Genomic DNA, 15,707 nt, shown 5'->3' with positions numbered 1-15,707 from the left:
AGGAAGGCAAAGCGGAAGACAGTTGTGCAATAAATAAAACTAAAACCATTTCATGTGTTTTGAGGGCTAACTGGAAAATTAAGGCAAGCAAAACTATGTCCCTTGTTGGTTTAATTTAAAGTTACACTGACCAATAAATCCTCCGCCCACCACCTGTGGTGAATTACATCCTCTGCCTGGCATTACGTGCCCTTCAGAAGTCTAGATGAATTAGATTGCAATTATATTTCTGTGGACAGTATATTGCTCCAGGTCACCATGACCACATTTGCATCTTTAGATCTGTGCCAGTGCCAGTAGCTGGCAGAAATTGAGACAGTTTTTCCTCCACTTACACCCACCGTTATTGTCTCATTTCACAGATGAATGTGGGGTCATTCTTGTGTACTTTAAGCACACACGTGTTCTCACGCACAAGGTCATTTGGTTAGCCCACCTTCTGCTGTTTAAAAAATTGCTAAGAAAAAGTATCTGCTTCCTCTGTAGAATGGTCAGATCTTTAACCAGACCCTGCTTCTCTTTCTTGGCTTGAGGGGCAGCAGTTAGCAGGTGAACCTCTTCAGGTCAAGGAGATACCATTTTTCACTCCACAAGACACACTTTTTTCCTCCTAAAAAGTAAGGGGAAATGTCTGTGCGTCTTATGGAGCGTAGGCACTGGGCGGCAGCGGGATCCCTCGGCTGCTGCTGCAGTCGCAGAGGGATGCCTCTGCCACCGGAGCCATGGCTCCTGTCTTTGGTTCGCTGTAAAGCAAGCAAAGTGAGAGCCGCTTACACAGCTTCTGTCCCGCTTCGCGCGGCTCTCGCTTTGCTTGCTTTGCAGTAAGCCGGGAGGAGGGGCAGACGGGAGCTCATTTTGACTCAAGAAAAATCACCATTTTATAGTTCAAATCGGGGAAAAATAAATACAGTAAATGGACAAAAGTACAAAGATTCACAAAATGTTTAGGGGTATGTGTACCCCTGCGTACCCCCAGGGAAAAAAGCACTGCGTATAACTGTGCTTTTACCACCATGAGGGGAACTGATAACTGTTAAAGATGCCACATAATACTAGTTCTCTGTTTTGCAAGTAATCAATCTTTTAGTGTGGCAGAATCCACATTTTGGAACTCCCTGGCAATTGATACCAAGTATGCATCTTCACTGTACTCTTTTTGGCACCTGTTAAAAGCACCTTCGTTTAGACAATCCTATCTGGACACCCAAAACATTGACTTGTGTTTTAATCTGGTTTTTGGCTTACTGTTGATTTTAATTATTTCTTAATGTTTGGAGTAGTTTTTTTAAAAACTTTTTAAAAATTCAAATGTTTTATTCTTTTTGTTAACTGCTTCATGGTTTTTTCCCTTACAATCAAGCAGTATGTATTTTTTTAAAAAATAAATAAGATGATGATGATGATGATGATGATGATGATGTGAGTTTGGGGGCGGGAGAATAGGCTGTATGCCTGAGCCCCTTCTAATTCCTGGATCCAGAAGGAGTAAAATCAAACAAATTGAAATGATTGAAAGAGCAAGACGAAATTCTTGGTAATGGCCCTCTATGTATGGACCGTTAAGGTAACAAAAGATGTTTCTGTGTACCAGAAAGCATATGGGTGGGGGCCCCTTCCTCAGCTCACTGGTAGTTAGAAAGATAAAGGACAGAGTTGAGAGTTATGTGAAGTAGAAGCTGGCAGGGTGCAGGCTGGGCAGCTGGGAGGCAGAACCATTTCTGCCGGATTCCAAGGCTGAGAGAAGCAAGACCCTCTTGGAGTGTTAATGCTATGAGCCTCTCCAATGTAGGCTCCGGTTGTATATATGTGTAAATAAGCCATATATCATAAAGACACCACAGTCTCCACTGCCTCTCATTCCAAGGAAACACAAACCTTGGGTAAATGCCTGGAACCCCTGGAGTCTTACATTGCTCAGAGACTGGGGTGGCATGTTGTTCAGTCGTTCAGTCGTGTCCGACTCTTCGTGACCCCATGGACCAGAGCACGCCAGGCACGCCTATCCTTCACTGCCTCTCGCAGTTTGGCCAAACTCATGCTAGTAGCTTCGAGAACACTGTCCAACCATCTCATCCTCTGTCGTCCCCTTCTCCTTGTGCCCTCCATCTTTCCTAACATCAGGGTCTTTTCCAGGGAGTCTTCTCTTCTCATGAGGTGGCCAAAGTACTGGAGCCTCAACTTCAGGATCTGTCCTTCTAGTGAGCACTCAGGGCTGATTTCTTTGAGAATGGATAGGTTTGATCTTCTTGCAGTCCATGGGACTCTCAAGAGTCTCCTCCAGCACCATAATTCAAAAGCATCAATTCTTCGGCGATCAGCCTTCTTTATGGTCCAGCTCTCACTTCCGTACATTACTACTGGGAAAACCATAGCTTTAACTATACGGACCTTTGTTGGCAAGGTGATGTCTTTGCTTTTTAAGATGCTGTCTAGGTTTGTCATTGCTTTTCTCCCAAGAAGCAGGCGTCTTCTAATTTCGTGACTGCTGTCACCATCTGCAGTGATCATGGAACCCAAGAAAGTGAAATCTCTCACTGCCTCCATTTCTTCCCCTTCTGTTTGCCAGGAGGTGATGGGACCAGTGGCCATGATCTTAGTTTTTTTGATGTTGAGCTTCAGACCATATTTTGCGCTCTCCTCTTTCACCCTCATTAAAAGGTTCTTTAATTCCTCCTCACTTTCTGCCATCAAGGTAGTATCATCAGCATATCTGAGGTTGTTGATATTTTTTCCGGCAATCTTAATTCCGGCTTGGGATTTATCCAGTCCGGCCTTTCGCATGATGAATTCTGCATATAAGTTAAATAAGCAGGGAGACAATATACAGCCTTGTCGTACTCCTTTCCCAATTTTGAACCAATCAGTTATTCCATATCCAGTTCTAACTGTAGCTTCTTGTCCCACATAGAGATTTCTCAGGAGACAAATGAGGTGATCCGGCACTCCCATTTCTTTAAGAACTTGCCATAGTTTGCTGTGGTCGACACAGTCAAATGCTTTTGCATAGTCGATGAAGCAGAAGTAGATGTTTCTCTGGAACTCTCTAGCTTTCTCCATAATCCAGCGCATGTTTGCAATTTGGTCTCTGGTTCCTCTGCCCCTTCGAAATCCAGCTTGCACTTCTGGGAGTTCTCGGTCCACATACTGCTTAAGCCTGCCTTGTAGAATTTTAAGCATAACCTTGCTAGCGTGTGAAATGAGTGCAATTGTGCGGTAGTTGGAACATTCTTTGGCACTGCCCTTCTTTGGGATTGGGGTGGCATGCAACAATATAAATAGATAAAATCAAAAATGTGTAACAAAAATGAGGATTTCTGGAGGGGCCCTCACTTGTAAAGGAAGAGGTGCTAGCCTCCCTGAATCTTGAGGCAATTTAAAAATAATAATAATAATAATTAAAAAATAGTTGTTTTTTTCTTGAGAACTGAAGGTGGTGTGTTAGTTGCTGGCATCATTTCCCCAGAATAGAAACTTGTCCTGCCAGCAAATGCAGCTTTGCCCAATTTTGCATCTTCTTGTCAAAAACACTTTCCCAGACCGGCATGTTGCTGCTGTGAACTGGGGCATGTTCTTCTTTATGCTGTGAGTCTAATTTGACCGCTGGTTATTAACTCTCACTTGCAAAATAAGAGGGCCTTGGCAACCAATTGTGTTCCCTGGCAACAGGATCCCAAAGTTTAATTAAAGTAGGCTTGGGAGTTGAAAATGCTAGTTTCGGAGTGTGTGTGTGTTTGTGTTTTGGGGGAGGGAGAAGGAGGAGAGGGAAGAATATTAGCAAATAAAATGGGCCTTAGGAGAGCCAGTGAGGCAGAGGGTAAAGTATAATGCCTGAATAAATGTAGAATGGACAATGCTTGGGCTGCAGTCACAATGCGACTCAAGGGTGTTGTGGTCCGCCAAAGCTTATTTACTCAGATGTTAAGCCACACTGAGGTTAATGGGACGTACTCCCAAGGAAGCATGCACAGAACTGCACGAAGCTTGGGAACACCAAGGGCCGAGCTTAGTATTGCTTTTAGTGACTTCTCTGGAAGGAAAAAAGGGAAAGGAAGATTAACACTTCCTCCCCACCCCAAATTAAAGCTGAATGTAAGAATATATTGAGTTAAATAATTGGCACTACTACAAAGTGATGTTTTCTTTTGTCTTATACTTTAGCTAAACTGACAAAGGTCTCATCTCCATGCACTTCACAGGGCACAGACTTTTTTAATATGCAGATCGTTGTTGTTATTAGGAGTTTGGGTGGTCAGTCTGGATGATATCCTGGGACCCCTTCCAAATCTGCAATCCTGCATCTGTGAGAGCAGAATGTATAATAGGATATGATGATGATGATAACAATTATTATTATTATTACTATTATTATTAATGTATACCCTGCCCATCTGGCTGGGATGCCTGCCAAACCACACAAACCAGTTCCTTTGTAATGTCTTTGGCTGGCAAGTTAAGTACCATCATTTAGCATTTCCAAATAAAGCCATAGAGACCTTTCCCAGGTGGAGAATGATAGGCCAAGGGCAGCTGGATATGTGAGAGTTGTAAGAGAGTTTTTGGGCCGAGGCTGGAAGCTGAAAGCAGAAGCATATTTTCCCCTGAGCAAGAGCCAAGCTCACTTGGGGGCTCCACTGGAAACCTAATAGGGAAGCACGATATGTTCACCATCCCATGATCCCTCCTTATGTTCTGGGTCAAAAATCCAGACTCCTGGACAGCAGGCTGTTTCTCCCATAGCCACTCCTCATAGTGCCATTGAGAGTCAGCCTGCCCTGCAGCATCTCCCTGCTTCTGCCAATGTGCCCCTGATTTACACATCAGGATGGATGCCTTTCTGTTTCCCTGAAGGACCTGCTTAGACCCTGTTAGCATTGAAGCAGCCCATGCTATCTGCCACCGCACTCCAGCACATTACAAAGGATTCTGGGTTGTGTTTGAAGGTGCCAACTCAGTTCATCTATTCTGGTGGCAGGGCATGATTTATGCATGAGCTGAGGATATATTATAAGACACACCCAGTATTGCTCTCTGGCTTTACATAAGATGGGTAGGTTAATAATAATGGGCAACCTGTCTCTCAATAAAGGTTGTCCACCACAACCAATCTTCTCATTCAGGGTATCCAACAAAGCACAGCTTGAAATCTATTGGTACAGGCATGTGTGATCCTCAAAGTGTTTCCACTCCTTTCAAAGTCAGTTTGCATTTGATGGTCAGTCTGCAACTCTGGTTCCAGCCTTTACATCTCCATCCAAGCTTCCACACTCCTGTCATTCTTGTTCCTTTTCTGAAATGGGGCTTTAAAAAATAATAAATCTGGTAAACAATTAATGAGCATCAATATTTAAATTAGAAATAATTATAATAAACGCCAGCAGGTATAGTCTGTGGATACGAAAGTAATCCATGCTGAGGAACCGGCAGTGAGACAGGACTCCTGGGTCTTTTTCTTGTTTACTGTAGTTTTCTCTGTCCCATTTGTGTAGAAAATGAAGGCAACAGTGACATGGTTAGTACATGATGCTAATCATGGCTTAATGTTAACAAGCAAACATGCATGTTCATGGAGCAGAAATTGTGGCTGCTGTGCTTCTCTCCCATTCACACTGCTTCTGCAATACCCAGAGGTAAGCCATGGTTTGACTGAGCATAATGTCTGAACTTTGGCACATGGTTTTTCTTGTTCCCGACATGCCATGAGCTGTATGTAAGGTTTGCTCTTGGTTTACTGCTCATGGTTTGTCTGGGGGAGACAAACCATAAGCCTAGGGTCAGATGTAATACTAAGGCAACTAAGCCAAACCATGACTTTGTCCCAGGTCACACAGGGACAGCAGGATCAAGGGAGGAGCACAGCCCCCATCAGGACTGGCCAAAGATATTTTGGCACCTGAGGCTGACTGAAAAATGTTGTCCCCTTCCCCACAAGTGACGAAGGGGTTAGGGCCAATCTACAACAGGTACAAGTGGGGAAGAAAGATCAACAACAGGATCTGCTGTTCCAGTGGATCCTCCTGCCTGAGATGGTCACCTCACCTTGCCTCATGCATGGGCCGATCCTGGCCCCCCTTGAACTCCTTTCCATTTGCTCATTTGTGCTAAGCTTTAGTTTGTTAGCATTATGGGCCATTGACTATTGCTGTTGTTCTTTTTCATTTTTAAAACATTGTGCAAGGTCAGAGGAGACAATCAAAGCAATTCAATTCTAATGTGTTGTTGTTATTATTATTACTACTATCACCATCAACATCTATTTATCATGCATTATGAGCCTGAAATTTATCAACTGCTCTAAACAATTTAAAAACAGTTCCTGTTACAATCTAAAAGACACTACGTGAAAGATATAACCTGCTCATGCACTAAGATCTTAGGAGGTGGCCCTGCTTGTGATCCTACCCCGGGTGAAATTCACTCTTCTTCCTGTAATGATCATGTACATGTGTAGTCACATGATCATGCCCAGAAGTCCTGGAAGTCTGTGAATGAGGGGAAACCCTTGGCAACCTTATTTGCTTAAAAAGATAAATGTACCTCCACAGCAACGTCTGCTGCAAAAAGATCAAAACACGGAAGGAAATGGCTCAGCAGAGAGGTAGACATATTCTTTGCAGATATGTAAAAAGTTTGCGTGGGTGGCGCTGTGGTCTAAACTACTGAGCCTAGGGCTTGCCGATCAGAAGGTCGGCGGTTCGAATCCCCATGACGGGGTGAGCTCCCATTGTTTGGTCCCTGCTCCTGCCCACCTAGCAGTTCGAAAGCACGTCAAAGTGCAAGTAGATAAATAGGTACCGCTCTGGTGGGAAGGTAAACGGCGTTTCCGTGTGCTGCTCTGGTTCACCAGAAGCAGCTTAGTCATGCTGGGCACATGACCCGGAAGCTGTCTGTGGACAAATGCTGGCTCCCTTGGCCAGTAAAACGAGATGAGCGCTGCAACCCCAGAGTCGTCCGCGACTGGACCTAACAGTCAGGGGTACTTTTATCTTTTAAGTGTGCTTGCATTTTGCAGTTGTGTGCATGAAATTTATGGGATGCAATTGCATTTTGAAGTTGGAGGTTTAAAATCCCTCTGAGATAAGGCTTTCATCTCACCTGTACATTGATGATATTTGCATTCTTCTGGGATTACCAAGTTATTTTGCCTTTTGCACAATGAGGACAGATAAAGGATGCCAGAGAGTTTTCTTTACCAATTTATTACAAAGTTATTGAATCAAATGGAAAGTGACTCTTGAACAGAGTGTCTGAGAATTTAATATATGCCTCTGTCTCCATGGGAAACAGCTCTGTGTGTGTGCATGCCAAGAGTGAGTCAAGCCATTTTGTGCAGGACTGGCCACTTTTGGAGCTGGTCCTGCCCACTACAACTTTCCATCAGGGTAATGTGATCCTCAGCTCAGAAATGTTCCCTATATTTGCATTAGTACTCTCCAGTTCTGTGATATCAGTGCATCTTTGTATGAACATTTATCTAAAATGCACAGTTTAACAAAGCTTTTTACAAACCTATCAGGTATTTGCTTCTTTTCATTTTTTTATATTTGCAGAATTTTTATTGCAATAAACTGCCCATTTGTGTGAGTTAGCTCATTGACAAGTCTCTTTGTACAATATAATTTTTGTTTTTGTTTTTACTTAATGCCATACTTTTTATTGGAAGGGGAGCAGGTGGGGGGGTTAAAACTGCTGCTTTTTAAAAATGTGTTTTTGAATCCTGTAGCAGTATAATTTCCTTAAAAGCTATATAAATATAATATCTAGCCATTTAGACCTGCTGGCAATCAGCGTTAGATCAGGCTTCTTCAACCCAACTCTGATCATTGCTGATTCTTATCCATGATGGCAGGGGCTGCTGGGACTTGTAGTCCAACAACTTCTGAACGGCTGGGGAAGGTTGGGGAAGCTTGCCATACATACATAATTTTAATTTATACCGCCTTTCCACAATTTAAACCATAATTACATGTAGTCATAAACAATAAATAAAACATCAAAAATACACAACCAAATTGAGCAATTTCCCCATAAATCAGAAGATAAAAAATAAACATACAAAAATAAATGTCAGTAACAGCAACAACACACATCCTCAGCAAAACCCCTTAAGCAATTCCCCAGCCCAAGAGTCCATTCAGCAGCCTCAGCTTTTGTAATTGGAGTCAGTCTGGGCCCTGCCTTCCCAGGCCTGGTGGGAAAAGGCCTGCAAGGCAGGAGGTAGGTCTTCCAAGATGGTCTCTCCCATAGACAAAGAAAGCTGGATGGATCAATAGTATTAATTTAGTATAAGGTTTATTCCTATGTCCCTCCTTCATGTGATAGACTCCATTCATTCAACTAGATTTAAGCAACGGGAGGATGGTGTGGGTGGCAGAATGGTGTTGTTGTAGAATACAAAGAGCATCAGAAGAGCCCTGCTGCATCAGGCCAATAGTCTTGTCCAGCTTCCTGTTCTCACAGTGACCAATGAGGCACTTGTGTGGAACCTGCAAACAGCAGAGGTGGATTTAGGGGAGTGCAACCGGTTCAGTCACACTGGCCATAGAGCCTCAGTGTCACTGCGGGAGGCAATGCAACAATGAGGTACAATGGAAGGCAAGAGGTGGGAGGGCATGCCAAATTTTGGTATTGCACAGGGCGCTGCTGAAATTTCAGACTCCAAGGTCCGCCACTGCAAGCAGGACCTGCAGACAAGAGCAGGACTTTCCCCTTCTGTGGTTTCCAGCAGCTAATATTCAGAAGCACTAGTGTCTCTGACCATGCAGGCAGAGCATAGCTGTAATTGCCTGTAGCCATTGAGAACCTTATCCTCCATGAATCTGTCTAATCCTCTTTTAAAACCACCAAGTTGGTGGCTATCCCGGCCTCTTGTGGGAGCGAGTTCCATAGTTCAACTACATACTGCATGGAGAAGTCCTTCCTTTTATCTTTCCTGAATCTTCCAATGTTCATTGGACGTCCATAAGTTCTAGAGTTACGAGAGAGATTTATTATCTTGTTCTTGCTCATCTCTCTTTCTGTCCATATAGTTATCTTGCATAAATGTTATGGGGAGGAGGGAATTCCTGCCTTAAAATCCAGACACATGAAAAAAAAAGGGGGGGGGTTAATAGAAAGGAACAGTTTGGAGGGTATTAGTGGATGGTGAGGCACTTCCTCCGCTGTAGGTAGAGAAGCCCTGGTAAATGGGAAGGGTGGGAGATGGAAAGAAGGGTGGGGGGTGGGGGTGCCACAAGGCATTAAGAGCCAGTTCTTGCCATTCCACAAATGTCAGCAGAAAGCTCAACAGTGAACTGTGCACACACAAGCAGATCTGCTGACTCTGCACATCAGGGAGATCCCCTAGCAGAAAGGCTGTGGTGTGCGGGGTGGGTGGGCAGAGAGCCCTGCAGCAGCAAAGCCAAGGGGAGGGGGCACAGACAAAGAGAGAGCATTACAAATCCCACTTGGGTCTCTGCTGTCCCCCACAACCTCAGCCCTCTTTTTTTGCGCGCACGGGGGACGGGGGACGGGACGTAAACACTGTTCCCTCTTCCCCCCCTCCCTCCCTCCTTCCCTTGAGCATACCCAGTTTCCCAAGCACAGGTAGTGGTTGGGGGAAAGAACCCAAAGAAAGAGTTGGAAAAAGGAGGGGAGGAGAGAGAGAGGAGAGAGGGGAATCCTGCTCCTTCCTCAAATGAAGCCATAACTTCCCAGGTAGCAAAGAGGCGGCTGATCTCTGCTCCTTCCTGAGTTGCTGGGCTGGAAAGGACTGGGCAAGAGGCGAGAAGGAGGGGGTCTTTCTTTCTTTCTTTCTTTCTTGACACCGTCAGGCAGGCTTCTCCCCTCCTCCCTCTTTAATAACCAAGAGGACGACATCCAAAGAGAAGATGCAGTGGCTCAGGAATGGACCTGCCATGGTGAGTTAAGGTAGCTCTCTGCCTCCCACCCCCACCGCCCCCACCCTGCTCTTTCTACCTGCAGTAGTTGGGTGTCCTCGTTTTCACCCCCCCCTGCTCTCTTTGCTTTGGGGATAGCTTCGATAGGTCCGTGGCCATTTTATGGATCCTCTCCTCCAAGACAACGAAGCGGAGGTGGAGGAGGAAGGGGGGGGGCACCAACGGAATTTGGTTTTTTGCAAGGAGGTGGAGGGGAGGAAGGCTGGGTTTCAGGAAGGATGCTTGTGTGTGGAGGGGGATCCCCTTTCCCGGGTGCAGAGAGTTGCTCTGCCCAAGGGAAAGAAGGCGGGGGGCGGCGGGATGGACTTTTTGTGAGCGGCGGCGGCGCGCGCGGGGGGGGGGCATTATTGTTAAAAGGATTGTGCGCAAGCGAAAGCTTTCCGAACTGTAGCAGGTTAATGGAGATGTTCTTTTTGAATAGGAGCGTTCCTTAAGGTTTGTCTTCCAGCTTTGTACTGGCAGAGGGATGCATTGAGGGGTTATAGAACGACAAGGCATCTTAAAAATAGAATCTGCCAGCCCCTTCTTCTTTGTTTCCATTCCGGTGCAATTTGGTGGCGAATGACTTGGGCAAAGGGAGGAGGGGATTTTTCTTTCACTCACCCAGCTGTGAGGTCCTTCAGATTCTTAGAATGCACAGCTCCACAACGGGAGGATTTGCAAAGCAATCCTGTGCTCCCTTCTTTGAAAGGAGCAATCCTGAGCCTGATAATCAAGCATTTGCTGAGGGATGTACGTACCACATAATGCAATGCATCATTATTCGGAAGTCCCCTTATGCTTTACTCCTGGGTCAAGTGCCTCTGCATAGGATTTCGGCATTTTGGTGCCATCCTATGCACATCTACTCAGAAGTAAGTCCCATCGAGTTCACCCCCAGATAAGTATTATAAGGTTCCACAAGCTTTTGTCCTTTCTTTTTATCCCCAGAAAATGATCTGAGACTGAGGTGGGCATCATTTAGTGTTCAAATGAACTGTGCTTTGCATCTCTTGAAATCAGAATGTATATATGAACCCAGGGAAGCATTTGCTTCAACAACAGTATCCCTCCTGCTTCTGTGTGCATGTTTGCAGCCTTCCAGTCCTCAAAAGTGGCCTGACACAAGTGAGATGCAAAGACTGTGCTGGATCCTTTTGTCTGCCATGTGCCTCAGTCAGCTCTTGTGGATTGTAGTCCACACCACACCTCTCTATTCCCACAACCTTGATATTGTTCTGTTGGGGTGACAGTGAGGCGGGAAGGTTTCCACTACCTGGTTCAGATAAGCCTCACCTGGACCCTGAAATTTTATGGCAATAGATATCCTTCTTTGGAGCATGCAAAACTACATTATATCAGATCATTCTATGTGATCATCTAGCACACGGCTTCCCAATCTTGGGTCTCCAGCTGTTTTGGGACTACAGTTCGCAACATCCCTGACCACTGGTCCTATTAGCCAGGGTTGATGGGAGTTGCAGTCAAAAAACGGCTGGAGACCCAAGTTTGGGAAACACTGATCTAGCACAATTGCTGTCTACTCTGACCAACCTGCAGGAATGTTTTGCCCAATGTGGGGCTCGAACCCATGACCCTGAGACTTTGATGCTCTACTGACGGAGCCGCAAACTAGATGCTAGGTTCTGAAACTGTGACCTTCTGCCTGTGAGCATGTTTATTTATTTTATTGCATTTATACCCCACCCTTTTCTCCAAGGAGCTCAAGGTGGCACATGTTCTCCACCTCCTCATTTGACTCTACAACAACCCTGTGAAGTAGGTTAGGCTGAGAGGCCGTGAGTGGTCTCCAAGGTCACCCAGTGAGCTTCATGGCTGAGTAGGGATTTGAAGTCTGCTCTCTCCCAGGTCTTAGTCCAACACTCTAACCACAACACAAACACTAGGCTATGCTTCGCTTCAGCTGTGCCCCCTTCCTTTGAGGCCACTCATCTCCTTGAATAGCTTGATGCAAATAGCGCTAGATAAATCTGCAATCTGAATCATGATCCTTCAGATGCATCTGGTGGCGGTGAGTGAGGGTTGCTTAACTTCCACAGTGTTCATCTCCTGCGCCCACTCTTATCCTCCCACACAATCTACCTCCTGCTTCCCCTGCCCCCCTCCCCAATGCACAGAATGTAATATTCAAGCAAAGTCCCTTGCTTGTTCCCACGCTGTGCCAGAGCTACTCAAGCTGTGCCATGCTGATTTGCCTAGTAACATTTTCGGAAGAAAAATAGTTATGGGGGGAATAAAGCTATTCTGTCTTCCCTGTGGTGTGGGAAAGGTGAGGGCAGTTGTAATTGGAAATAATGAGAGACATTCCCTACTGTTTGATGTTTTCAAAAGAGGCCTTGAAGGTATAACTGATAATTCTGTTTTCCTATATCTAAAAATAGGCTGACAGCTTAAACACTCTGATTTGTGTAAGTGTATATCTGATTCTCAAACATGTTCTGTTTGGCCACTGCATCCTACTAATCTTTAGAAAATGGAGAAAAAATTCCTTCCTTTCTCCTTTCCTTCTGTCTAGTGGTTTTGCCGTAGTGGAAGCAGTTCCCCTTGCACAAAACAGGGAACCCGATTTTTGCCTACCCCCCTTGCCTGCAGCACCCAGCATCCCTGAAATCCTGCTCTTGAAACACTTTTTGGAATATCATGGGGCACTGAGGTCCAGCTCTGAGGGCCTTCTGCTGGTTCCCTCACTGCGAGAAGCAAAGCTACAGGGAACCAGGCAGAGGGCCTTCTCAGTAGTGGCACCCGCCCTGTGGAATGCCCTCCCATCAGATGTCAAAGAGATAAACAACTACCTGATATTTAGAAGACATCTGAAGGCATCCCTGTTTAGGGAAGTTTTTAATGTGTGACATTTTAATGTATTTTTAATCTTTGTTGGAAGCTTCCAACAAGATTCCCAGATGGGCGGGGTACAAATATTATTATTATTATTATTATTATTATTATGTGAAAGGGTGCAGTTGGTGAGCGGTTTTGGTGCCAGAGTAGAATCAGCAACACTAGGCTATGCTTTCCACTTGTACAAATCCACTGTTGGTTGCAACTTCTTTATTATATTTGCTCATTGCAAAGGCAGCAAGTAAATCAGTTTTGTAAATTGGTTAAGTTGGGGGTGAAGAATCTGTGATATGTTGTTGGACTCCCAACTCTCATCGGCCTCAGCCAGTATGCCCAATGGTCAGGTAGAGGGCTGGCCCAAAATATTTTGGTATCTGAGGCAAACCACAGAACGGCACCTCCTGTCCCACCAGTGAAGAAGAAGGAGTGGATGAAGATTTACACTGGGAAAAAGGCGGGGAGTGGAGATCTAAATTAGGAACAAGGAGGGAATAAAGATCTATGTTGGGAACAAGGGGGAAGTCAAATAAACCTTACCCAATGGTTGAAGTGGGAATTAAAGGCCATTGCAAGGGGGAGGGGCACTCTGAATCACCCTGGACAGGTGCAGACCCCAGGAGACCCCAGGGGGCAGCCTCTACCATTTCCTCCCTGAGGTGGGAGGAGACCAGTAGCATCTCCTATTTGCCAAGAGGCCACTGTAGAGGCTGCTGAGCATAGGAGTCAACTCCTAGGGGCTGAGGGGGCTTTGGCCTCCCCAATAAAATATTTGAAGGGGCTGGGGCCCCCCAAAGTTGATGGGCATTGCTATTCAGATGGTGTGCATGTGCCGTATCATATGATTGATTATGCAGGGCAGAGCTCACCAATATTTTAATCAAGTTGGCACTCCTGTTGCTGAGGCATCGGCAGATCTGGCCTCCAAGAATTGTGTTGCTGTCACCACAACAGCGGCACCAGGAGTGGGCAGTGCATTTCTTGGAAGCCTGGATCTGTTGCCCTGGTAGATCCTGATGCCTGAGGCAGCTTCTCCACATAACAACAACAACAACAACAACAACAACAACAACAACAACAACAACAACATTTATACCCCACCTATCTGGGCAAACCTTAGTCAGGATGACGGCAGTTCAGGTCGCAGTGTCTGGAGGGTCACAGGCTCCCCATCCCTGAGCTAAGCAGATGAGGCAGCAATTCTACATACTCTTACCTGGGATTCAGCCCTATTAAACTGAGTGGGATTATATATATATATATGGCATGTTTAGGGTTCCATGGAAGAACACTCATTTCAGTTTTTTTAAAAATACATGCTCTACTATATTAAATTAAAATTGTCCCATTCCTGCTTAATTTCCAACCTAGAAACGAAGATGCTCCTCTTTGCTCTCTACTCCATTGATGCACCCATCATAGAGAATGTTATTATTAAAAACCAAGAGTAGAATGTATCTATAAAATCTTATAAGCCAAAGCATTGCACAGCAAGGCCCACTTTACTTATGGGGGCTGTGCCTGTTCAATGCATTATGCCTTTATTGTGGCATCAAGTCAGCACATTACTGTTTTGTTGCAGAGAAGGTGCTGCTTTGATGTAAACACTGTGATGTAGCTGATGTGCAAATTGGAGTAGCACCTGGGAGGCCAGGGTTCAACTCTCCTCTTAGCTATCAAGCTCCCTGCATGACCACAGGCTAGTTACTATCTCTCAACCTAATCAGCCACACAGTGTTATGAGAATAAAAGTTCATTGAGCTCTTTGGAGGAAGGATGGGATATCATCATCATCATCATCATCATCATTATCAACAACAACAACTTCTACACACATAGACAGTGTTTTTAGAAATTCCATGTGTTACACATAATGGCAGTATGCCTTGGGTCGAAGATATTGAAGGGTTGAATTTCTTGTTACATTTTCACCACAATCTTGCATGTCAATGTGGTAGACTACACTTTTGAATGCATCAGGGCAGACATCATCTCAGAAGAGGAGGAAGAATTACCTGTCTTAGGGGGTGCCTCTGAGTTTGTATGAAAAATTATTTAATGGAGGGAGCATTTTGAATGAAAACATTTTTAATTAGTTAATAACCATGCTCAGTCAGCCAGTTGCAGCTTGTGACTTTTGCAACTGGCAGAGTGGAAGGCAGGGAAGCTGACAGGAAGTGGAAGCCAGAGCCAATGGAAGGTGCAGGCAACCAATACTAGTTTGTTCTTCATCCTAGCCCCTGCTGAGTTCTGCAAGGGCAATACTGAGACTAAGAAGAGAAAGTCAACAAAAGAACATAAGAGCCCTGCTGGATCAGGCCAATGGCCCATCAAGTCCAACATCCTGTTCTCACAGTGGCCAACCAGATGCCTGTGGGAAAATTACGAGCAGGTCCTGAGCAAAAGAGCCCTCTCCCTGCTGTGGTTTCCAGCAACTGCTATTCAGTAGCATTACTGCCTCTTACCATGGAGACACAGCATAGCCGTAATGGCTATTAACCATTGAGAGCCTTGATGGTGATCAAGTGATGTGGCTGAGGTGCAAAACCAGTGTGGTGTAATAGTTACTTCCATAGGCAGATCCACCACACCCTTGGTAAGAAGGCAGGAAGGTGGGGCTGTCTGAGAGTGGACTGGGATTGGTGGGGCAGTGCCTCATTCACCCTAATGGATCAGCCTCCGCTGCAAACCAACTAAATACCATGGTTGGTTTTAATTCAGCTCAGGAGCATAGTGCTCAGAGAAAATCTTAAGTATCTCCAGCTGAGAGGATCTTATGTAGGAGGTGATGGGAATGAGTGTCCTCTTCATGAGTCCCTGAAGAAATAGTCCTACAGATATTGTTGCTTCTCCAGCTTCTCCAGCTCTGGTCAATCCTAGCTACCATGGGTCAGGAATGATGAGCGCCAACAACATCTGGAGGGTACCTGTGAAGGA

The 15,707-nt window shown here is 45.2% G+C and overlaps 1 protein-coding gene across 4 annotated transcripts in view; it reads left to right on the top strand.

Annotated features, from left to right (window-relative positions):
• Positions 1-15,707, top strand: part of ARHGEF9 (Cdc42 guanine nucleotide exchange factor 9) — a 253,933-nt gene that overhangs the window by 96,045 nt on the left and 142,181 nt on the right. Inside the window, exon 1 of one of the 4 annotated variants that reach the window (XM_033137888.1) lies at positions 9,580-9,896. The exons of 2 other annotated variants lie outside the window; for them this stretch is intronic. In XM_033137888.1, coding sequence (XP_032993779.1) covers positions 9,867-9,896 — 30 coding nt within the window. In that variant the 5' untranslated portion in view covers positions 9,580-9,866. Of the gene's footprint in view, positions 1-9,579; positions 9,897-15,707 lie in introns of those variants that run through there. One more of the 4 variants, XM_033137886.1, reaches the window with a different exon arrangement.

The sequence above is a fragment of the Lacerta agilis genome, chromosome Z, assembly GCF_009819535.1.
Source record: "Lacerta agilis isolate rLacAgi1 chromosome Z, rLacAgi1.pri, whole genome shotgun sequence".
NCBI lineage: Eukaryota > Metazoa > Chordata > Lepidosauria > Squamata > Lacertidae > Lacerta > Lacerta agilis.
Note: the sequence above shows the minus strand (reverse complement) of the source record. Positions and strands in the feature narration are given on the sequence as shown.